Source organism: Anticarsia gemmatalis, chromosome 17 (genome assembly GCF_050436995.1).
Source record: "Anticarsia gemmatalis isolate Benzon Research Colony breed Stoneville strain chromosome 17, ilAntGemm2 primary, whole genome shotgun sequence".
NCBI classification, from domain to species: Eukaryota; Metazoa; Arthropoda; class Insecta; order Lepidoptera; family Erebidae; genus Anticarsia; species Anticarsia gemmatalis.
In genome coordinates this window covers 5,995,193-6,021,478 of record NC_134761.1, presented here as the reverse complement: position 1 = coordinate 6,021,478, position 26,286 = coordinate 5,995,193, and the positions used below count along the sequence as shown (strand labels likewise).

Sequence of the window (26,286 nt, the reverse complement as noted above, 5' to 3'; positions counted from 1 at the left end):
CAGAAATTAGTCATCCTCTGCAGTGCAATCATCAATAGATAACAGGGCATTGAACTCGAGGTTCGCAAATAAATACTACAAACTCCAAGATAACGAAACGTATATTTCATGATTTTCTCACATAAATTCTTATATGTATAAAACAACTTAAGTATAGCAGTCTTACATAACTAATTGAATCAGACCTGAAGTACAGACCTTCAAATAAGGGTAGATAAAACTAGATCTTTCTTAAGTATATTTTACATAGAAATGCTTAGAACATTCAGTTCTTTTGTAACAAAATATTGTTGTTTAATAGTCATACTACATTCGTAAATAGATAATTCATTGTATAATCATCTTAGATAGATTCACATATCACTTAACAAACATTTTCTACAATAAATGTATTAGAATTATTTAACCATATCACTGATAAAAATCATACAGCATTTTAGCAGCTACCACCTTAAATAAAACTTATCAGCTGCTTATTGCATGATTTCAAAAAAGACACATTTTCTCATATTAAATCATCATCAATCAAGCCTGCGACGACGGCCAGTGTAACCTGCGCCGAAAAGCCAGGCATTGCAAGGTAAAATGCGTGTTCGTGTTAATTTCTGTATTCTATAATACAGGGTTTATTGGGCTCACCATCGTTTTTTTTCGTCATTTATCGAGTTATGTCAAAACTCGTGGAAGAAGAAAGTTGTTCCTTATGATGTTAGCTATCTAGTCCTGCAAGGTTTTTGTTTTTTTACAAATAACCCTGAATAATATCAAATCTTTGCTCTCTATTACTGGAGGAAGGTACACGATGACTCACAAAATAAATAGCAGATTATCTCTAGCTATCAATCAGTAAGCACTCAATGAATAAACCAGAGCTAACTGATAACTGATAATGCTCGTTCATTGTTAAATAAAGGTTTTAGAGATATATAAGTGCATTTAGCACCTAGTAATCAATTTATTTACAAATTAGGATTAGATATGATTAGACCATTTACACAGCAAATCAATGCAATTGCGTACAAATTAATTGTATAATTGTATTAATTAGTATACCTGCTATAGTAACTTCAAATAGGTTTAGTCGATGGTAATTGAAATGCACAAAATTAGGTAGGTCTTAAAATTGGCACACAGTATAGTATTTCTCTAAATTAGTACACATTTTCATATTTATATTATTTTTAGTTTTCATTCGTCATAAAAGTAAGGCGATGCCAAATCCCGAAATAGATCTACATAATAATATAAACATTGACTCACGAACTTATTGTATAGTTTACGAAAGTGACGTAAAGGGTTTATACCTACATACAGACATTTATAATATACAAATATCCTGATCAAAACGTGTGTGGTCAATAATTTGCATATTACAAGATGATAACATGGCACAAAAAATAATATAATACAGGATTCACTTCGGGGTACAGCGTTTTAAGGAAAATCTACCTTTACTTTTCAAATGTACTATAACCGGAACTATAAAGTATAAAAATAAAGAAGTTGTTACTTCTTTAGATGCACGTTTAGATAAAAATTGTTTTAAGTATGGGCAATAATCCAAAGTATGAACTATTTCCGATTAATGATTTTAAACTCTCGGGACTTGTACACATAATATTATAATGCAAAGGATCTTTAACGAGAAAATTAATTCGGATTAAGTTTTCTTCGAATCAAACGTATTTGTAATAAACTTCGTAATAGTCAAGATTTACCTAAGTTACTCAGTAGGTACTTCAAAGAAGAATGCATGTGTGGTTGCAACAAAGTTGCATTCTCACCTCTCGATCAATCACGATCGTAATCGTAATCACTGCGCAATAATCTGCGTAATTCATTTACATCTTAATTCTTATCTTACTTCATTGAATAACATTCATATAAAGTAGTGTGGTTTTCTTATTTTCCTCAAGAATCAAATTAAAAAGTCATTAGTTCTCGGTATTCTATGATATAATACACAGAACTAATAAAAATATTTTTGGTTAAAATGTAAGTTAACTAGATTCTTGTAAAGTAATTTTATGTAATTAATTTTACATTAGTTTTAATCCTGTATTCGTGCTTCTAAGAATTGATTAAAAATATCAAACAGTACGTCAATTGAGATAGGTGTATAAACATAAACTATATATTATGTTCGATGAGAACAAACAAATGCGTAGATCACAAGAAGGCAAGTAAGTTAAAAAGTCACTAGTGAATTCGACCCTCACACGGAAAAAAAAAATTGTGCAATCCACATTAATAATATAATTGTTTCGGGTCTGACTGTTCTTTGCGTTCGTTGTTTTTATGTTTGTAAAAGTCCTCAAGACCGAAGATCAAATCGTTACGGGAGTGGTCTTTTTAAAACATAAAGAATTGTTTTCTGTTCCACCATACTAGCTTCTCCTTCTTATTTCAATAGATTTCTTATGGAACTAATTTATACTATCATTAAAACTAACTAATTAAGGTCTCACTGTTAGGCACAAGCCTCTTCTCATTATGAGAAGAGCCTCACCATACTGGACAATGCGCGATGGTGAACATCACACTCCTTTAATCTAAACCTTAGTAATAGGCAAAAATAAATTCATTTTCATTATGGCTAATTGTAAGGAACATGTCACATTTTACAGTTCAACGTTAAAACCGCGACACATCGTTGGACCTGGCGTATTCTTCTTTTTTACTCGGATCCTTGACCGTCTTCCATCTTCGTCGCACCAGCGCGTAAATTAACCTGTAGAGACAAAACTGCAATAAAAAAATGTAACTAAATAACACTTTTCTCAACCAATCTTTTGTTGAGTTTGTGGGAGATAAAGAGAGAAAAACAAATGCCTTAATTAATGTAAGCATAAATAGTCTATTCCTAAGCATTAACAGCTGTTTGTGCCTGGTAACAAATCTCAGTGACTTTTACAGTGAATTGTTATGTGTATTAAACTGACTAACCACGCAAGTGGTCGCAGGTTCGAACCCGAGGCAACACACCAATGACTTTTCGAAGTTATGTGTGTATTAGAAATAATTATCACATGCTCCAACGGTGAAGAAAAACATCGTGAGGAAACCTTGCATGCCTAAAATTTGTTTAATACCTACATTTATTGAGGGCATGCAAAGTCCCCAACCCGCACTTGGCCAGCGTGGTGGACTCAAGGCCTAACCCCTCCCTTATTACGGGAGGAGACCCTTGCCCAGCAGTGGGACAGTAATGGGTTAAATTTATTAATTTATTATTTATAAATACTTTCATAATATATTACAAACATAAAACAGATATATTAAACCATATTTAAACCTTAGTTGAAACAGATGCAGAAATCAGGTTGTTACCTACATTAGTATTACCAACAGTTTGTAAGTAGGTTGCTCTACTTATGTCAACATATTTCGTAAAAGTATTCGTATTCTAGATAAGGTAAATACAAAATCTCGTCGCACTACTTTCACGTTCAGTATGGAACAACTCAATTTTAAATGATTTTGTATCATTTACTTTAACCAGCGTGAATTAAGGCGTAACTGCCTACTTGATAGCTTAATTTTCTTATATGATTAAAGGTATGACTTGCGAGACATAAAGAAGTAATGCGGCCAGTAGTTGAAAAGTGGTGCAATGACGGGAGTGTCGAAGTCTAAAAAACATTTTATTTTCTATAATCACTAGAAAACTGTTCTTGAAAGTATGCAAAGTTCCCAACCCGTACTTGGCCGTCGTGGTGGACTCGAGGCTTACCCCCTCCCTCGTTCCGGGTGGAGACCCTTGCCCAGGAGTGGGAATTAATAGGTTCAATTTACAATTTATTTAACTCTACGTATCGTAAAAGCGTAGGTTATTAATATTATTATGTTTAAACTCAAAACTGCATTTCATTTCTTGTTATAGTTATTTAATAACAACACGCCGATTAAGATAAACGACACTACATTCATGCGACGTCAATCAAAATTTCTGAATCAATAAATATGAATGGGCCCGCATCTTGTATTACGCACTTGAAGCTTATCTTTATAAGTTAATGGCAAAACATATTAGCAGTATCTGTAAAAATGCATGTCAAATGTTATCTAGTAAAAATATTCCTTATCGATGCAACAGTTTTAAAAACTGCACAACTATTCCGCCATTTTGTGTTAATGAATATTGAATAGTCATCTTTTATCTTTAAAATAGTTGAGTCAGGCTAAGATTTATTATTTATATTTACTTTTTAACGTCTCTGTTTAATTTGATCAAAATATTTATCATAGAACTAACATAGGTTCCTACTCATACTAAATGACTGTCTATAATTTATATCTAAATCCTACTTCAGAAAAATCAAGCAGAAGATTAAAATGTCCCTGTTGATATAGAAAAGGCTTCGAAAATTCGACTCTCAAACTTACTGTCGTTCTGATAAATGTCACTTCCTCCAAATAAATACAAAAGGCTTTTCAACTTACGCGAATAATCCCAGAGCGACGACTGTCAGTGCCGCGTCGAACATATAAAAGGCGCCAGGAAAACTGTCGATAGTCAACATATAAATATAACTCGTGGAAGGCATATATATCGATGGAGCTATCGCTTCTGTCACCCCCATGAGAGCACTCAGCTTAGCTGGAACAAAGTAAAGACTTCGTGGTAAATCTGCACACAACGGAAATACGCGTCAGATTTATTCAGTCGCCATATTTTTCTAACTTCCCTTAGCATATTTATTGTTATTATTCCCAAGTTATCTATGCTTCTTTCTGTAGTTGACGTGATTTAAGGGCTGGCCTTTTCACGTTGTTGGTAATGAAAGAACAGAGAGCTAGCATGGACTAATTAAATATTAAATTATATTATTATTAACGATTAGGTGAAATAAATAAATTATTACAGGACTTTTACTTTAATTTTAAAGACTTTATAAAGTGTCAAACTCATAATGTTTTATGTTAAACAACGTAAAATTAAGTGATTAGCATACTTCACGGTAATAAGTTCTATATCCTTGACTTGACCAATTTTATCTAAATCGACGTGACCTCGTGAAAGGACGACAAAGAACAAATACTCGTTATTTTTTGGATACGATATATAAGTAAAAAAATTAAGCGCTTAGAAAAAATACCTAAAACGTTGTTGTAACACGAAAAACTTTAAGGATATTATAAGTTTAGTACATACTCAGGTCTACAGTATATTATTTTTTCGTTTAAGCAAAACGTTTGACACTTGAAAACAAATTCAATATTTAACATTAGCTATGGCGATCTGTTAATGTTCCATTGGCATAAAAATATAATTACCGTGAAAAAATACTTTACTTTAAACACAATTGTTTTTTAATTCCACGTCAGAAACATTTAACAGCACATTTATGCAAACAAAGAAATAAAAATTAAGCATAATCAGGTTTTTCCGGCAAATCTCATCACGTTTCACGGTTTTAAACTAATAAAACAATATTAGAAGTACAATAAAACTAAATTCCTAATTGCCTAAATCCTTGGTTGTTATCTTAAGGTGAAAGAACAAAAATACAACATTTCCATATCAACAGGTGTTAATCCTTTGAATAGGCTTTTCACCTTGTATAAACTGCCAGTCTCTGCCTTCTTGCAATTTTCTCTTATCAAGCAGTAACGCTATAAAGACCAATTTCTTACGTCATTTGTTCCGTGTAGCTTTGCTTACGAATAAATAGGACATTTACCAATTCCGGTGGTATCTTTTACCAAATAGTAGTAAGGTGTTTCAAAACCATTTAATTGTAGATATATTTCAAATATGCAGTAATATCCTCTTATAATAAATAATGTCCGCTTATATCGCAAATAAACCTTATTTTAATAATATTCATAATTCGTGAAGCCTATATTTAAAATGGCATTTCGATCATTTACCAATTAAGTGTGTATTTTTAAAATGATCATAATAAATGATTTCATATTATATTTTAAAATTAACGGCAGGATCACTTATCATCAACGTTATTTATTCATAAGTATAACTACATCTTGTCATCCAATATTTCCATAATGTACTTTTGTTTTAGATACCTGTTGATTTGACCGTCTGTCTATATATAGTTATACCTAGTGTTATGGGCCCTAGTTAATCATTTAAACTTTTACACAACATATTAGGAACTACAATCAGCGCAATTCCCTGCAATCAGTCCTATCGAGTGTCGAGACTTTGACATTTAAATTGTACTAATTAAATATATTCACTCAGATTTTCATACAAAATTTCTCGAGATCTCGATAGTTGCAGTCAATCCAAAATGTTCATTCGAATATTAGTGTGTATATTGACTTTACTTACCCACTTCTTCCGTTGGGACGCTTTTAGTCGCTATCGACCTGACAGCAGTCAGCCCTGTGTGGCTGAATATGTTCACTACCGGTGCTGAATAATACCAAGGTCTCGTCGGCGCAAACGCAAATACGAAACAGCTGCCTATCCTGCTCGCACCTGCGAGAGCACCGATAACGCTGTCTTCTACGTTAAATCTTTTGCTGAGCACTGATATGCAGAAGACCGTACCTGGAAGGGAAGAGGATTGAATAAACTCTTTTAGAAATAAAAATGTTTTCATTCTAAATAATTCTATAATAAATAATCAATTATATACTATACGATACTAACTGATTCAATAACGTTACTATGTAAGAGTTGACTTGTGTGGCAAAAAGTGATATCGGGTTTTTAACTATTTACAAAATAAAAATCAAAAACAATTCGTTATGAAAGCGTAATGGACAGACAGACTTTCGCCTTTTGATATTAGAGTATGTAAGGATGGATTGTCGACATATCTTTTGAGTCTATTTGTTTGTTTCAAAGGTATCGTTTACACTACCATCAATCAAAGGAGCATTTAGACTGTTGAAAGTGTATACGAAGCTCTACGTTTGGTCAAAGCACATTGTCTGTTCCATTCGAGTGAAGCCGGCTACAGTAGTCGTCAAACGATACTAGGTGTTTACATTAGCTCGGTACACGCCTTTGATATGCAAGCCAATGCAACTTGCCTACAGAGTAAACGAGCCTTGATGTAATAGGTTTAATAACAATATTACTTTATGTGAAATATTTGTATTTGATAATGGTATCAAATACAAATATTTCACATAACGTACGAAAAAATCCTTATAAAATTGCCACTCCATAGTGGCAATTTTGATGTCATAAGGATTTTTTCGTTTTCATTGAAAAACGAATGAAAAACATTGCGACACATAACAAAGCTGGAAGGGAGGATTGGAGAACACGTTTAGTAACCTAATTTATTTTTATTACACTGTGTAATGCAAAGATTCATCAATAGGACTGTGCAACATCATCAGTAAGTCATCAACATCATCAGTATGTTATCATGTAAAATAAAAACTTAAGTAAACCGATTGTGTTTTTTAGCCAATTCGACTAAGCCATGTCAAAGGCCTTCGGGCGGCTTGAACAAATTTGACACTAGGTTGACCACTAGCTATACGATAAGAAGAAGAAGTTGGTGAACTTAAGTCAAACCTACATTTTTAATTATCAACAAAAAACCACAATCTATAAAAAACACTAACCAAAATGGAAATTCTCGAAACATTTATATACAAACATGTATGTATATCTACAACGAAATTCGCAATACTATTTGCATATAGTGTTTGTGTACACGGTAGTGAACCGCCATATGCGTTTAGAGGCGCTCTGCAGCCCTATTTGTAGTGGGTCAGTAAGATAAACCGACGTATCTCATGAATAATTCAGAAGTACAGTAGCAACACGCTGGTTGCTAAATGATTACAATACTAGTCTCTTATGTAAGGCAAGGCAGCACGGATTTGGTCTACTAGGATTATGTAAATTTTTGAGGAACTGACGCTATGATCTGTGTTGTATGGGTTTGATTTCCAGGAAAGGGCTTTTGAGTTTTTCATAATTTATACCATTATATTTTCAATAGTTTGGTAAAGTGCCTGATATACGGAAAAAGACTACATAGGTGTAATGGAAGGCAAGACGCCAGTGTATTTATATACCACTGCCTACACCTTCAGGTATAGTTTCAGACATGTCGTTTTGTTTTGAATTTCAAAGATAAGACAATAATAGCTTTATATTTAGACAGAACACAAGAAGAGGGGTAAGTTAAAGTGAAAAACAAATGAAATATTTGTGTCTTTCTTAAAGTTACTCCCATTTCGATACTTCAGTTCTGAATTAATAAAATAATTTCAAAAAATATACATTTTCATCGGCTTTTCTTATTTGTGTACAGAATACTTACCTAAAGTTTATTTTATCGTATTTAAAAACGATGATAGCCATTCAACTTGCACTGACCTTTCCGCATTCGATCGATATGCACTTGATTACTATTTTTTCATTTTACAACAACTAGTACGTTTACTCTTCAATTTAACCTTGTCATCTGCTTGAAAAGGTCATTGTTATGATACATGAAAATACTATATTTAGATATAAAATAAATAAAAATACTATTTTATGTCATATTCTATAGCGCTATTCTCTACTATCAGTACAAAGGAGTAACAAGAGTTTGACTTTTAGAATGTAATAAGTAAAAGAATAGTTCCTAAGACGACCACTGGAGGCTCTGATTAGATATTCATAAAAAAAATTAATTAGCCGGTTGTCGATAATAGTATAGAATCAGTTCAGTTCATAATTTTTGTTTGGTTAGATTTAAGTTTTTCTTGTGTTCATGTACTACTAATACACTATTTAATAAACGAGTGTACTTCGTCCAACACTTTCGTATATTAATTCAATTTAAATATCATGATAGGTACCTATACATTATAATTATACGTAAATCAGTTCTCAAAGTGTGTAATTACTATTAAATTCATTCATAATATCAAAACAGAAGATAACTTTATCTCTCTCTAGTTTATGAATACTGAAATTCAAAACAATGAAATATAATTAGTAGTAAGTAGTGTACACCAAACTTTTGTCAAGTGCTAAATGTATTAACATAAAGTATAATATTCATAAACTTAAACCATCACCTGCATGGTGTACTCAATACCCGTTTCGATAAAAATAATTAGTAAATTAATGAGCGTTATCAGATATGAAATAAAGGACTTTATTTATATGAGAATAGAGTTTATTTTTCGGAATCGGGAAGTGGTTGCGTGATGAATGCATGTCTATCGCAAACCACCATCCTTGACCTAGGCTGATAAAGTCGCAGTTGTTGCGCGCACGCAACGAGATGCGTTTCTCATTCAAAAATGTTTTTCACAATTTATTGAAGGTTTCATTCAAGGAAGGTCACTTTGGTAAATTATAGTTTTGTTCGTGAATAAGATGTGCTTCCGTGGTAACAACTGTCTTTTGAGATGCCTATTTAATTGAAAGTAATCAAATTCTTTCTGCGATTATAGAAATACTAGCTTTTACCCGCGACTTCGTCCGCCACCTGAAATTCCCATGGGAATGCCTCATTTTCCTGGGGTAAAAAGTAGCCTAAGTCCTTTCTCGGGTATCAAAATATCTCCATACCCAATTTCATGCAAATTGGGTCAGTAGTTTAGGCGTGATTGAGTAACAGACAGACAGACAGACAGTTACTTTCACAATTATAATATTAAGTATAAGTATGAATTTATCTCATTATAAATATTATCTGAGCAATGATAGCAGTTAAGAGTTTATTTTTATTTGTAATGCATATTTTACTTTCTGTAGATATTTTGTGCTTATGTATGTCTTTGTTATTTATTAAGGCCGTAATCTTAAACAACCTTGTAGGGTTTTACCCATCCGCTATACACTGGTGACTAATAGTCTAACCTCATTCATACTGTGAAGGGACCTGTGTCCTTTTCGGACCCGTAATTAGTTATATTTTATTATTGTTTCCCAAGTTCACAGTCATACTTAATTAAAAATACTCCAAAAAGGTATTAAGTTTTATAACTCTCTGATTTTCAACCTTTTAAGGTCCTTAAATTTATGTAGGTAAGTTACTTCTTATATAGTAATTTAAACTCATTACTGTTCTACTGCTGGCCAAGCGTGTACTCCCGGATTGAGGGAGAGGTTTGGAGTTTGAGTCCACCAACGATAAGAAGAGAGCCTTGTATGCAAGGTTAGCTGGCGGAGGCACACAAAATTCTGAATTTAGGACGGATCAGTGAGCGGGCATATTAAATTGATTGTGGCCTGTTTAATATCTCCTTTATTTTGAAAATAATTAGAACTATTTGTTGTTATCTAGATATAAATCATGCATGCCAATACTCCGTACTGTGTTGCCTACGGACTATTGGTATCAAAGTTTACAAAATTAAATATGAATCAAAGTTATAAATGGTCTTACCGAAGATACCTAGGACGATGTTGATGGTACCATAGATACTGTACTCAACCTCAGTGAAGCTAAATTTGCGGATCACGTACAAATATGCCACTTGTGAGTCTCCTGAAAATAATAAAATTAAGTTATTAAGCAGCCAATCATAAATTTGGTTGGTAATAACGTTATAATAATTCTTCATACTAATTCATAACTTTTCTTTATTTAGGCCAAAAGAGTGACAATTTGAAATAATAATAATAAGTTAGTAGCTTATTTTTTACAAAGTTTAGGCCTATTTTTTGGTATCTATGGATAAATAAGTTACATAATTTTATATATAAAGAAAGTTAACATTTGCATAAACATAGAAAAATATTCAAATCTTCATAACACTTTGCCTATAATTGATTGATTCCAATGTTGTTATGCAGAAATCTAAAAAAAGAAAATGTTAATAGGATTACTGTCTTTATCCACATAATGATTTGACAAATTTTGATTATGTTATTACGTAATTTCGTATGGGCAATAATCTGTTTAGTGAGAAAAATTAATGATTTAAATAATCCATAGACTTGATTGTAGTCCACAAAATTGTTCCCACTGTAAAAAAGTAGGCATAATCTATGCATACTTTTTAAAGGTCCTACATTAGTATTTTTAGAAGAAGTTATAAAGTTCCACGTGTATCAAGATTTATTCTTAGAGCTCGTATTGTGTTTTAAAATCTAATCAATCAGGCTAAAAGATGCGTACAGCCCCAGGCGGAGGACGGACATATGCATGAAAAAATTGCTTGTTAATAAAATTATTAATAGTAGGTACACCGGTAATTACGCAATTTTTCATTGTTTTGTGTTTTTATTGCCGCTCATTATTTATATAAAGGTCTATGAATACACAAAGGTGGCATTGACAACCACAATCAATGACCCGAGTGGAACTATTTTTAGGGACTGTGTAAAGCAGAACAAATGTAATATTTGTAATACAAGTCAAAGCAGTTTCGCGTACATAAGTGATTTTATTTGATCGCGGATTCAATCTATACTAATATTATAAAGCTGAAGAGTTTGTTTGTTTGAACGCGCTAATCTCAGGAAATACTGGTCCGATTTAAAAATTCTTTCAGTGTTAGATAGCCCATTTATTGAAGAAAGCTATAAGCTATATATCATCACGCTACGACCAATATGAGCAGAGTAACAGTAAAAAATGTTACAAAAAAGGGAAAAATTATGACCCATTCTCTTTTAAGTGACGCAAGCGAAGTTGCGCGGGTCTACTAGTGTATAATAACTTTTAAAAAATAACTGATTGTTTTGAAATGAAATTTGAATAAACGGATTTTTTTTCTCTGAAAATTGTTTTGCCTGTTATAATAATATGGAGACAAATAGGATCCTTTTTTACTACGTTTTATGTTTTACAAAGCCGCCGGCGGCAGCTAGCAGTCATCTAAATAAATGTTGAAATATTAAGAGTAATTGCTTTTAATATTTCATATACTTATACAATATATTTGTGTATATAATAGGGCCTTATTTTGCGATATGACCAATGTCAATGACCTCTGAGGAAAAACAATTCGAAAAGGTAGCATTATTTATTTTTACAGATCTCGTTTTAAAGTTATGATTTGATCTTGTTTTGGGGATTATAACAGCGATAGCCCTTCGTTATATACAAATAAGTACGACCAAACTTAATAATATTCAGTTATTAGCCTGATTGACATGCTTATTTGTTATATATAACACATGAAAAAGAGTCCTGCAAGGTACACAAGGTAGGTAGGTTTTCCATGAAAACTAATTTGACAGTTGCTCAATAACCTAAATAGCTAAAAAGGTTAGTTCACAAATCCTTAAAGATTGTAAACGCTGGCAGTATTTAAATGTAATAATTACACATTTCTAACTAATTCAGTAGTTTTCTAATCACGTTGCAATTAAATAACGCAGTACAATTTCTTACTCATGGGTTAAACCACTGTTAAGCCGCAAAACTCATGCCTTGTCATCATAGTAAGGAGTTAAAGGTAAGCATTGCGATGTTTCCTTAAATCGGTAACCGTGTATCTACTATGTTTGAAAATTCTAAGATTTTTGAATCTGATGTTTTTAGCGTTTATTTTAGCGTTTCTAAGTTCTTTGCCCCCATCCTCAAAAATGTCATTTCTAAAACATGTTTTTAACAACTTATTTGTATTCACTCCAATGTTGAAAAATATCAAAGGTGAATCACGTAGCCTGTCCACTTTCTTAATGGGTGAACAGTGAGCACATATATTATATTACCTAAAAAGCAAGTCTTTGAAAAAGAGGCATGTCAATAAACATACAAGAACACTAACTATGCTATTTGAGAATCGCATATTTGTTCCTTATAGGAATTGACGACCTCCCATCGCAGCGATGACTGCCACCACTTTCTATTAGATCAATGGCAGCAGTTTAATCGACTTTTAAACACTTTGTTTCAATATATTAAAGTGTGTCTACACTAGCGGACGACGAAGGTCGTGACGAAAGCTGTGTCCGCCTCTAACAGTAACGTGAACGTCATAGTCCGGTCAAATTAGACCAAAAAATCAGTAAACCCACGACAAATTCAGGGGAAGCTGAAAATTCTTAAAATTGTTTGAATTATAATTATAAACATTGTCTTAAAAGTCCCAACCGATCCCATGTAAGGAAAAAATTTTAGCGGGGTAATAAGGTCCAAAAAATGAGTTTTTCGCGATTTTCTTGAAAACGGTAAGTTTTATCGCAAAATTACCCCAGACATAATTTGTAGATCAGGGAATTTCCTATAAAAAAGGTATCAATATTTTTTTCCCTAAAAGCCACCGCTTCTGAGATATAACGATGCAAAAAATTGCGAGCGTCATAATACACTCATACACTACTTCAACTTGCTTTAGCAATTATAATATTAAAAGAAGTTGAAATCGATGACATCATGGATGCTGATTTAATAATTAATATCGAAAATATAGTAGATAAAATTTTTTCATACAATGATATTGAAAATGATGAAATATCTGGAGCTTTACTTAATAAACTGAATCAAAAACTTAAGGATTATGAGGAACGAGGACCAACAGCGAAACTTTGGATTCAATATTTTTATATGGTTTCAATTCTTAAAGAGTTTTTAAGAGCTGAACGTATGGGGGATTGGAAAGCTCATTTAAACTGCGTCAAAGAAATGCTTCCTTACTTTCACGCGTCTGGACATTTTCCGTATGCTAAGTCTGCACACCTATACTTGCAGGATATGCTACAATTAGAGAATTTCATAGATCCTGAAGTCTATAAAAAATTTTCACTGTGAGACGTTCAGACAAATTAAGCTGTGGCACTTCAACGGACATGGTAATTGAGCAGTCTATGATGAAAGCTATGAAGACAGATGGAGGTATTGCTCGAGGAAGAAGCACAAAACAGAGTGTCATAAGTAAATGGGTTTATAGTATGCATGCAATGAATACAGTTTGTGAAAAATTAGAAGATCTGGCTAATGTTAGGATGGATTCGACCGAGCAGCATGTTGATGCAAGTGATTCACGAGTAAAAAAAGATGCTAAAGACTTACGAAAACTTTTGGAATGGTTCTCAATACATAATCCATTTCCAGAGGTTTTGCATCGTTATATCTCAGAAGCGGTGGCTTTTAGGGAAAAAAATATTGATACCTTTTTTATAGGAAATTCCCTGATCTACAAATTATGTCTGGGGTAATTTTGCGATAAAACTTACCGTTTTCAAGAAAATCGCGAAAAACTCATTTTTTGGACCTTATTACCCCGCTAAAATTTTTTCCTTACATGGGATCGGTTGGGACTTTTAAGACAATGTTTATAATTATAATTTAAACAATTTTAAGAATTTTCAGCTTCCCCTGAATTTGTCGTGGGTCAAATGTCTAAATTGACCGGAGTATCAAATAATGACCACGACCACTCTGCCAAGAGCGAAACCACAGAGAAGAAGACGCTAAAAGACCAAAGGCGAAGCACGGACCGAGCACAAACACAAACATTTCTTCAGAAGAAGTGCGCTCATGCAATGCTCGTAAGTTAGTCCACACAACTCGAATTTGTGTTTCGCTTGTGCTCAGCTCCTTTAGCGTAGACCCACCTTTAGATGCATAGGCAGCCCTGATGACGTGTCGCAAGGTCGTGACTTGCGTAACAGCAGTAATGCCTGTATCGGGACTGATGTCGTATCGTATCGGTCACGGTCGCATACGATTTTGTCGAGCGCGTGGTCAAAATTCTAATAAGCTGAGTAAGCATGAGCACAGATAGATACCGTACAGTTTTAGTTGACGGACGGTAGAGATAGATAATACTGTTGCGGGAAAGTTTTACCGAGATTAAATTGTGTAGATATTGGACCTTATTTATAGATAGTAACCGAGAGCAATATTATTATTTAGATTGATTTATCAAATTATCTAACACAGATTTTGTATTTGACTACATTTTGCCGGACAAGACTATTTCGTCGGCGTATAGTCACCATGTGATGCTTAAGAATTTGTGTTACGAGTGTTGCTTCTGCCTTATTTTACCAAACAAAATTTAAATGAAATTATGATACCGATAGACGTTGTTCATTTCGCTTCATTATATAGAATGTGTAACTTTATTATATACTCGTAATATTTCAAATCACTAAACGATGCGGAGTAAACAATAGGTAATCCTTATCGTGTAAACAATAAAGATCATTGACTTACAAGCTCTAATGCGTAATCGAACAATATTACTGCATGTTGCTTTATCGTACCACATAAATATTAAATGCAACAAGGCTATTTATTTCGCACGCCATTATTTTGCATTTAAACACTCGCCCGAAATGATAAATAAAATGCTCTAATTTGTATGAACCTCTATATTGCTTCTGCTTACTAAGGACCATCGCACACCAGTCACACACGTCATACAAAACGTCAACTTCTCTGTTTTTACTTCTACAGAAAGTTACTAAAAGTCCTCTAAAATTTTCATTCGAAGTTTTTTGTATTAAAATAAGTTTTAAGTACCTCTTTACATAGAAGGATTATTCGCTATTTTATATTATGTTTTATTATCTCGCAAACCGAAACGATCGGGACTCAAAGCGTTTCATGAGTAGTGAGACTATCGAGTCGCAACTCGATTGTTCAGCGTTGAACAGCGTTTTGTGGTAGTAAGTGGCCCGTGTATCGCGACACTAATATTTGTTCGATTGGATGAAGGTCAGGCCACACTATTACGATTCCTGCACGGTGTGATTCTCGCAACAGTTGCGGATGTCCAATCTGGGGCGAATACTATCGCGTAGTATTGCGAACTGATCACGGTACTTTGTTTTTTCCACACCTTTAATGACCGTAAAACAAACATATTTGAAGCCCCATAAAAATAATTCAATTTCTATAAAATATCAAGCGTAAAGTCCATTGCAGACTGCAGCACAACAACTAACCCGAATTAAAAGATGTGGATTTCAATTGATAAATAAAAAATAATTGTTATCGCTCCAGTCATTAATGCATACGTCTAATTTTATTTAGATGGATGACTCTTTCACGCAAACACAGGTACTGAATGATTTTTATGAAATTTGGTTCCCGAAATTATTATTTTATATGTGGACAAAGGCGCAAGCAGAAGTTTATATCGACAAAGACAAGTCCAAACGCACACGGCTAAATTCATCAACATAAATTATACGATTGCAGACATACAAACTCTATATTGATATTATTATTATTGTTCGTTAATAACATTCTATAATTGGTTTTCCCTTTGATTTGTATATCAGTAACAAAAGTGAGTGCTCGTTTTACCTGATACTGGTACCTGAGTCTACAAAATAAACTATGAGTACTGTTTAACCGGTTAAAACCTTACTCTGGTGTGATTGACTCCAATGTTTTTGAAAGAGGTACTATTTTTATTTCCGAGCGTGTTTTTTACATTCATACATATTACCACGTATGTTATACCCAAAGGTTTAGGCTGAGATGTACGAAATACACTTACATTTCGCCGTTAACAATGTTAGTCTCTCTTAATAAGGTGGAGGCCTATTGCCATTTTCCGGGCACGATACCAAGCTCGGGACTAATGTTGATAAATATTCTTATATGACCTAGAAAATACCACTTCGCACAACCCGGAAATCGAAATCGAAACCTCGTGATCAGCAGTCTGATATACACCGTCCGCGTCATAGAGGTAATGTGTTTTTAGTGACTTGAATACGGATAACAACGAATCCTTGAATGTCTGAAATGGTATAGTTCCTTGAAGGATGGGAAGTACCTGACCCGGCTAACGTTATGGACTTAGACCTAAAGGCCCTTATTGCGAAAGGACTCCGTGCCCAGTGCTGAGCCAACGAGTTGATGTTGACGTCAATGTATATTACCAATAGTTAAAGGGGATCCACACGCAAAAGCGGAACTATACAATCTTGAATTGCTAGCTAATAATCCTGTGACCTTCGATATAAGGAAAATAATATTCGATCATTGACCTTTAGGCCAATTAATGAAATAGATATATATTTTGTGCTAAAATAACTAGTTCCTACTGCTTTAAAAAAATACCTCTAGCAAACGTGCTTATTTAAATGAAGGAGACTGATTTTTCGATAGACTATCATATAATATAATACATAGATATAATCACGCCTTTTTTCCCATGAGGGTGGACAGAGAAGTAAAATAAAATGCAGATGAGTGGTTTTTTTTTCTTGTTGATTTTGATGACAGAAACCAGTTTGAAACGTATTTTGAATTTAAATAAAATACGAACAATAACCGGTTGTCCTTCCATATTAAATATATTATTTAAGTATACTTATTATCCATTATTAAAAGTTAATGTTTTTCTCTGTTTGTACATAACGCTTTTACGCTTTTATTTTATTTACTAAGATGTCTGGAGTGTGTTCGTTACGGCAGTTATATTACGACGATGGATGCTTCTCTTTCAAGTAAAAAAGCGAGTGATACAGCGACCAAAAATGTATGATTCATATTATTTGATAGTTAGATATTAGTCCCCAACCCGCACTTGGCCAGCGTGGTGGGGTCAAGGCCTAACCCCTTCCTCTTTACGGGAGGAGACCCTTGCCCAGCAGTGGGACATTAACGGGTAAAATTTATTATTATTCGATATACCACTCATTTTGGAGAATAGACCGATGTATGTACATATGTTTGTTATTCAAAAAAACTTCTGAACAGATTTTAATAAAATTTCAAACACGTGTAGTTTATATTCTAGATAAACAGACAGGTTTATTTTTGCAAATTATTCATGATGGTATTAATTTTTAGGTCACGAAGATTACAAGATACAGGTAAATTATGTAATAAGAAAGATTAATTATTAATTTTACATTTTAGAAACCTTATTTATGCTTAAGGCTTTGTTATACAACCTCATTGCCTTTTTAAGCACGTGAAAGTGGATATCAGTTTTCTTTTTTTTACGATTCTTAAATCATTACAATGTATTAATAAGTAAGAAGTCGTGAGTGCGTGAGTATCGGTTAAGTATTAAGATAGTTACATTTAAAAGGTACTAAAAGCCGTGTGTTGATAAGCATTTTATGTCGTTTTGTGGCCTTAAAAGAATGTATTGTACGTTATAATTTTTATAATTCAACTAGTTTGTTTGCAAGGTCGCTCGCGTATTGTTTTATTACAAACTGACATTATTACTGGGGATTTTCTTAAAAGGTCTTTTGGTTTCGCTATTTTTTGTAGAGTTTTGGACATGTTTTTTTTTAAAAAGCTAGAATGAAATAGGTTTTTGGTTTATATAACCAGTATGATTACTTTTAAATGGTGACCTTCACAGCTGCTTCATTATATTTTTTGTTAAACTATCATATTCTTGGTATCTTTGAAACGTCTTGCACTGCGTTGTAAGTAGTACATACGACGTTTTTCAAAAGTATTGAAGTAAGTTAGCAGGAAAGCAATGAAGTCAAGGCTTGCCAGTTGGTTGCTTGATTACCTTGTTAAAACTGGGCCATATTGAATAGCAAATAACTTAATAAAGGGAACAATATTTCTCGAGTGCCTTTGAATAGTGATTTAATAGATTTAAAGAAACAATTGTTTCATAGTTCGGATCGATTGCGTTCGTTCGACGCGCGATTGATGACATTAAAACACGAACTCGCTGATTTAATTTTTAATCCACTCACTTTTATTAAAGAAGTACATATCGATTAATATAATAAATTGTCAAATTTATATCACCATCAAGCGGTCACATTAATATTATAAATTTGAAATAAACATACGTATCATCATATCATTTAAAAATTTTGCAAAACATAAAATATTTCAATTTATAGGTACCTAGTTCCACTAACTTTTGCATTTCTAGAAGACTTTCGTTATAATTAATGCATTTATTGCTGTATAAACTCGCAATAGAATTTTAATGTTCGATTAAGGATGAACCTAGAAAAAACTGAATGACCTGGTTGATGTTGCCTTGTGACGATTCTTTTTAGTCCGTCTTTACGGTTATAAAGGAAAGACAATATTTACCCATTCTGTTATCAACGTTGTACTAATAATATGAAGACAAAAAGGTTATATTTTTAGAATAATAAACTGTTAGACTTACCGTAAAGAGGTCCGACCATAAGTAGGTATAATAGTAAGACACAGAATATTTGCACCCTTCCTCCGCTAGCACGAGGTCTCAGAGCCACCAACACAGTATTGCCGACAAGTTCAAAAACATCCTTCAACACCTTCCCGCGTCTGTCTTTATTCTTCTCTATACCAATCTTCGTCTCATCACAAGACGCTACATCTTCAAGATTCAACACACCATATATAAACGATAACGTATACAATCCCAGCAACAAAGAAAATACTCCATAATAACCTAAGAGACGTAACAAAATACCACTCAAAGCAGTCCCGGTCGGCGTTCCCGCAGTTACACATATTGTCACTAGTCCCAAGCGGAATGTTCTATTTTCTATCGATGTCCTGTCGGCCATGAAACTGTACATTCCCATAAATACGATGATGTAGCTTCCAGTGAATGCCGCAGGCAAGGCTTCGATCAGGGCCGTAGCTGTTAAAGATAATTCATTGAAGAAATAAGTCGCGAATAACAATCCAATATTACTAATGATCTCTCCGATAAATGGGAAGATTATACATATTTTTCTTTTTTTGTACTTGTCGCTCCAAGCGCCTATGAAGAGCACCATCACTGCTGGTATTGCAGTCTGAAGGGGAAACTTCCAGGCGACCACTTGAGCGACCAGTGATTGAATTTGTTTCACCTCCTCATCCAGCCCTGTTGTATTTCTGCTTGCCACACGGTCACAAATTTCGTCCCCGTATTCCAGATTCACTCTGCAGGCTTTCTCTAAATGCATATTCTGGACAGCCAACGATGAGATAGCAGTGCACATCATGTAAGTAAACAAACAGGGCTCAACCGTCATCTCGCGGAAAAAATATTTTATATTTTTTATTATTTTTTTCGATTTTTCTTTCCATGTTGATTCACTAGAGACACCTGTAAGATGTACGTTGGATCTGGTCAGATCGTTGACACTGCTCGTAATCATGGTCGTATAATTTCAGAAAAGTGAGAGTCAGTAAAAGTCCTCCGGCTCACAACTTCACACACCGCACTGTTCTTTACCGGCACTCGATGGTGACTATACGTTTAATCCGTGGTTGTTCGTTTGTCGTTTCCAAAAACCTGAGCAGTAAATGTCAGGTTGTAAAATTAAGCGCGATATGAGAGTGCGTCGATGCATACGAGTCGCTCGCATCTCGCTCAGTACGATAACACAGGTCTCACTGTCGACGACACCACTTTTAATAAATATGTAGCTCATTTATCTTGTACCTTGAGTTACGCTTCGGCCAACATTGTTCCTCTGATACTCGGATGGTTATGTACTGACGTACACGACTGAAGCGCTTTAATTTACAATTAGTATAATCGTAATGTACACAAGAGTGGTAGATACACGTTTCGTTTTTAAGTTTATTGTTTTTTTATTCATTGTAAATACGTTTTCTACGATAGTACGGCCGGTTAACATGCTTATTAAGAAATAAAGGACTTATCTAGTTACAGATTGTAACCGTAGTAGTGTCGTAAAGCAGAGGTTGTTAACCTTTTTTTATTATTCAATAAATATCTCAGCGTGGCGGTGAACCATATCATTTTAAGCCGACACGTACAGTTTATGTTAGAAATCGTCGAAACTATTTCTCATCAGTGTGACCAATGCCTTTCGTAAATTAACTGCTGTCAATCGATAGGTTTTCTCTCATTATGGCTTCCATATTTTGTCATTATGCTGTCACTTACATCATAAACGGACATTTACAATTTAAAGTTAAAAAATGGTTATGAGAAATGCAGCGATTTTCAAATTAACTCCATCGTATTCAAATTTCTTATTTGGTGAAAAACTGGATTTGTGACTACAAAAGTATAAAATAAAATGCTTGCATACTCAAGTTATTTTGGTAACCGTGAAGTGAAGAAACGTACTCAAAAACGAGTTGCAATAAAACCTTTATTTACGTAATACCACTGTGAGACGTCCGACACCTTTAATTAGGGACGGAGAGGTTAAGAACGGACATTTTGGAAGTCGATCAAGCTGTAACGATTTGTTATTCATTGATTTTAAAGAATACGTTGCCTTGCCTTGAATTGTCGACCAAAATCACAGGTTTCGACAGAAAATTTAATAAAAAATATCTGTAATAGGTTGTATTTTATACTTCAGTTTTAGTCTTAACAAAGTTATGATAATTGTGATCACTTAAAATATTCTAAAAATAGTAGTAGCTCCAAGTAGTACTTAAACATAGATTATAGACTTTTATTTCTTTTGCTATGGTTATTGGTTCCACCCACATTTAGATTGATTTTTCTTTTGCTTTTCGTTTTATGGTATAAATGGTTTTTATCAAAAATAAAGCACTACAAAAAGGCTTCATAGGTACCTACCTAACTTTTAAAAATATAATTACCGCCAAGGTCAGGCGTATTGATATTTAATTTATTAAAACCGTCACAAAAAATATGATATTGTTTGTTTCATCGTTTTTTGTATTGGTATAAAATATAGCTGTACTAAAAACTACCTGACCTTTGTCTGACTAATACGAGTAAAATGTTAATTTTGAATCGTTTCTCCATATATGTGGTATGGTTTGGTTTAAATAAAATAAATTTCTTTTAAATCAAACATACGTAGCGACCACCTTCAGCTGCATGAATCTCTGGTCACCGGTGGACTTAATTCTAAATTTTGTATTCCTCTGCCAGCCGCGAACTATTCATACAAAGCTCTTTACTAAGTTATTGGACGATGGTGAGAGAAAGATGGATGGATCGTGCCATCAGAGGCTCAGTAAATCACATAGTAGCCGAATAAAATTGTAGAGACTAATTACATAAAGTGGAACTTCCTATACATTTTATTAAGATTTTAGCCATCGTTGTAATAATTTATCATTACATCACCGTAGAGATGATAATTCTTTTTTCTATCAGATAAGATACGACGAATTTCGTTTGACATTTGTGTGGGATTGAATCAGAGTGAGACAATAGGCAAAATCTAGTCGAAAATCTAATTAGAATTTGTTGAAATTATTTCAGTAGTCAGTCTGGGAAAGTTTCTCTAAGAACAATGTAGATTGTTAATTGCTGTTCTTAAACGTAGGCGACTTCGTTAGCTTTCAATTTCACGATACAAGAACACTCTCAGTCACTCTAATAATAATTAATCTTCCGTTTAAGTCATACAATATTTTTAAACTCTCGTTGTCCGGGAAGACAAGTTTTGCCATTGCCGTTAATGTTTTCTGTCGCCTGTCGCAAAGCGAAAGTGTTACTTTTTATTAATTATTTTTGATTTTTTACATAACCTACCTAATATAGTATACTTACCTATTGTAAAAAGTCAAGCTAACATATTTATTAAACGTCCACATTGAAGATTTTTGCGGCATATGTTTGCTAGCATGTGATATAACATGAAGTGGTACCTACAAATCTTGTTCTTGCAACTAAACGCAAAACAAATATTTACTTTCGGTAAAAGCACAGACTTTAAACACGTATACTAAAAATAAAATGAATACTTATTCCAATTTTTCTTTAGTATATTAAGTTTATTTGTTAAAACGCTGTCTTACAAAGTAACACAATTTGCATGTTCCATTAATATTGTTACATGTCTGTACAATGTGTCCCAATTGTCGGTAGCCTTGTAAAGGACTCGTCTCGTCTCATTTCATTTGTCACCCGGCACTGCAATAAGACCAAACTTTTTCATAAATACCACCAAGGACGTCTGTATCGAATTGTTCCAATTACTGTTTGTTCAGTTTTGTTTTTTATTGTGTACTGAGTTTTGTTGCCGTGAGAAATGATGCAGGCGTTTCGATATCAATATGGGGTTTGTTTTGATATTTCGGGCGTATTTTGTAACTTTAAAACTTATGCGTATGATAATATTGAAAATTACAAAGGCCTGTAGTCGGCTAGTTGTTATGGTCATAGTATCCTTTGCCAAAACATCAAGCAAATAGATAAAGATGCATGATTGTATATTATACCTACCACTATTGTATATTGTGTATTTAATATTCACTTTATATTAAATTATATAGACTTCCACATCAATCATGCCTTTCTAGAAGAATTAAGACAAGAGGTAAGTGTAAAGTGTCACACAAACATAGCGTGAAGTAGCAAACCCAAATTAGTACTACGAATTACTCGACAACATACCTACATATTCAAAATAAATTCGTAGGCACCGCAAATAATACCGTGTACCAATTAAGAACCTATTTCAATGTCTAAAACACGTAAATTAGTAACCACATAGAGATGCGTGCCTGCTGGAAACCTCAGTACCATCCCTTAGGAATTTCGGGAATTGTAGAGTACATTCTTGGTTAGTAAGTGAATATATTAGCCTTGTTATTAGCGAAGTACAAATTAGCTTTACTGGTGAACGTATACTGTAGATTGAACTCAAATGAGAGAGATGAGAGATAAGTTTGTTTGAGAAAGGATTTTCATCTGAGAGAGATTTGTCGTGATAAAGGATAGTAATAAGTATGATTGAAGTCGGAGAGTTCGAGAACTTCTGTATGTAAAACTCCTAGTGGTGTATTAAAAGCATGCTGTTACAGCCTTGCAAAACTGGTATGAATGTTAAATGATAGCCTTTTAATAAAACGCATTGTTTTTTAGATTGTCACTGGCTGAAAATGTGAATATAGGAACCAAACATCCATCGAGGTTTCATATTATACAATGTTCTTTGCAATATACCATACTCCTAGTTATAGCTCTTACCATATTCTAGTCCTTGCCATGTATACCTTAAACTCCAAGCAAGAATATTTCATTTCAGAACTGAGTCTTAGCACTTTACCCTCCGGAATCCAAGTTGAGACTCTTGGACTTATCTTACTTCATACCTACACTACTGTAGCGCAATTCTCTACAGTCGGTACTGTCGAGTATTGAAAGTTTGACATTTAAAATGTACTGCCAAAATTGTTTCTACGACGCCCACTAGAGGCGCTGAATCGATTGTCATACAATTTTTTTTCGATAGCTAGTCGGATGTCGGTACTCGATAGTGGTAGAGAATCGAGTTACTGCTCGAACACAAAAGCAGTGATTACGTAACTGTTGCTTAAAATTAAGCCTTCTCATAATAATGTGACACAAGACATTATTCTTATTGCAATCTTTAAGAAGGCCCAATACTTACTTATAAAACACTTCATTAATCCTCGGGTAAACATAATGCAAAACAGGTTCAGTTAAAAAATAAACACTAAAAATAAATTCCTACTTTCACTTAGTTGAATGCGTAATAAATGTAGGTATGTATTCAGTATTAAGCTTTCCTGTTCCGGCTTTATACTAAATGTTTTGAACAGCATTTCCTGTTAGTTTAGCTTCCGGAAAAAAAACAATAAATTTTTTATCTGACTTTGTGATATGGAAGCCGGACTACGCAAAATAATTTCAATCCATCTCATGATAGTGATAGATAAGTGCTTTTACTGTTATTATTGCTAGTATTCAGAATTTGATTCATTTTATTATAGTGCTCATGGACTGAATAATATCAAAACTAACTAAATGTAACTATTACGTAAATGTTACAAGTGTAGAGTGCTAATTGAAAACGTTACAAACGAGTGCGTCTCTAAATGATCCTTGATGAAATAAAAAAAAATCAAGAAAGCAAGCAATGAATCCTAAAAGAAACCCTTGAATAGCATTGGTAAAGTAAAAATAAACAAATAGGTACGTAAATACCCAGCCCGATATTTCATTATAAGCTTGCATATCATTCAAAAATATTATTTACTAGCTGACCCGCGCAACTTCGTTTGCGTCACATAGGAGAATACGTCAAAATTTTCCCCGTTTTTGAACATTTTTTACTCGTACTCTGCTCCTATTGGTCGTAGCGTGATGATATATAGCCCATAGCCTTCCTCGATAAATGGGCTATCTAACACTGAAATATTTTTTCAAATCGGACCAGTAGTTCCTGAGATTATCGCGTTCAAACAAACAAACAAACTCTTCAGCTTTATAATATTATTAGTATATTAGTATTAGTATTAGTATAGATATTGTATTTAATATGATATAGCCTTACACTATGTGCAGTCAATAAATAGTTGCGTAGTCAACAAATAGTTAGCTTGTTTATTAATGATCTAGATCTAGATTATCCTTATAACCTAGAGTATTGTTTGACATGTAACGATAATACACGAAGACGACACTAATTGACATTGCATTGTAATATAACTCGATGCATTCACTTGGGAAAGGGTGAATAGAGGTGCCCTTTACTTAATCGCTACATGATACGCGATGAAGGAGTAGATAAAATTATAACGATAAAATTGCTTGGAATAAAAAACATTACGTGTAATGAGTATATTAGTATCATGCTTATGACTATAGTTTATTAACTAGATTAACTGAAATATTTTAATTTGTATAAGTAAAGATGTTTTTATTTTCACCAATTAAATTATCAACCCATAACTAGATATATAATAAATTCAGAAGCATTAAAATAGTATTTGGATGCATATGAAATTCTTGAAATAAGTGCAAGATTCTCGTTTCAGTTTGAACCTGATATTTAAAAACACATTAAATTATGTTGCTCGTCTTTTGTCCACTAGATACAGCAATAAGCCTAATCATACAGAACAGTCGTTAGACCATATTATGACTATTTTCAGTGAGAATGACTTTCACTTAAGTATGTCACCGTTTGTAACATTAGACAAATGATCAACTAAATAACTTAACTCAGTAATCTATGGCAAGAAGTCATTGAGACCGTCACAACGTATGTTTCTCTGATTTCCCTTTTTTTAGTTTAAAAAAGTGAATATACACTTTCCCTCTTATTCATTAACACACTATAAACATATTTTAGTTAAAAACTACTAATATATGTTTTCTCTTTTTCATTTCACTGAAGAGTGAAAGAAACAAAACATTTTATAAGCCTTTCATAACTTTATATATTTTTATGAATAAGAGGGTTAGTCTAATGATACGCTCAATGCACTCGCTCTGTTGAGACACTTATGACATACTAGCTTTTACCCGCGACTTCGTCCGCCGCCTGAATTTTCCCATGGGAATGCGTCATTTTCCCGGGGTAAAAAATAGACTATGTCCTTTACCGGGTATCAAAATATCTCCATACCAAATGTCATGAAAATTGATTGAGTAGTTTAGGCGTGATTGAGTCACAGACAGACAGACAGAATTACGTTCACATTTATAATATTAGTATGGATGTTTGTCGTACCTTTTGTTGCCGAACGTTTGGTAAAAATGTGTTGCTAGACACTATACTACTGATACTATTCAAAC

General features: G+C 33.5%; 1 protein-coding gene across 2 annotated transcripts; it reads right to left on the bottom strand.

The window, feature by feature from the left end:
* Positions 1–83: 83 nt before the first annotated feature.
* LOC142979812 (putative peptidoglycan muropeptide transporter SLC46) lies at positions 84–20,245 on the bottom strand. 2 transcript variants are annotated; one of them, XM_076125000.1, is made up of 5 exons: positions 18,964–20,245; positions 10,329–10,430; positions 6,299–6,520; positions 4,444–4,600; positions 84–2,745 (listed from the first exon to the last, which is right to left on the bottom strand). In XM_076125000.1, the coding sequence occupies exons 1-5, from the start codon at positions 19,928–19,930 to the stop codon at positions 2,727–2,729; spliced, it is 1,467 nt and encodes a 488-aa protein (XP_075981115.1). In that variant the 5' UTR covers positions 19,931–20,245; the 3' UTR covers positions 84–2,726. The 2 variants fall into 2 exon arrangements, with proteins under 2 accessions (XP_075981115.1, XP_075981114.1); XM_076124999.1 differs by having other exon boundaries at positions 84–2,731.
* Positions 20,246–26,286: the final 6,041 nt, after the last annotated feature.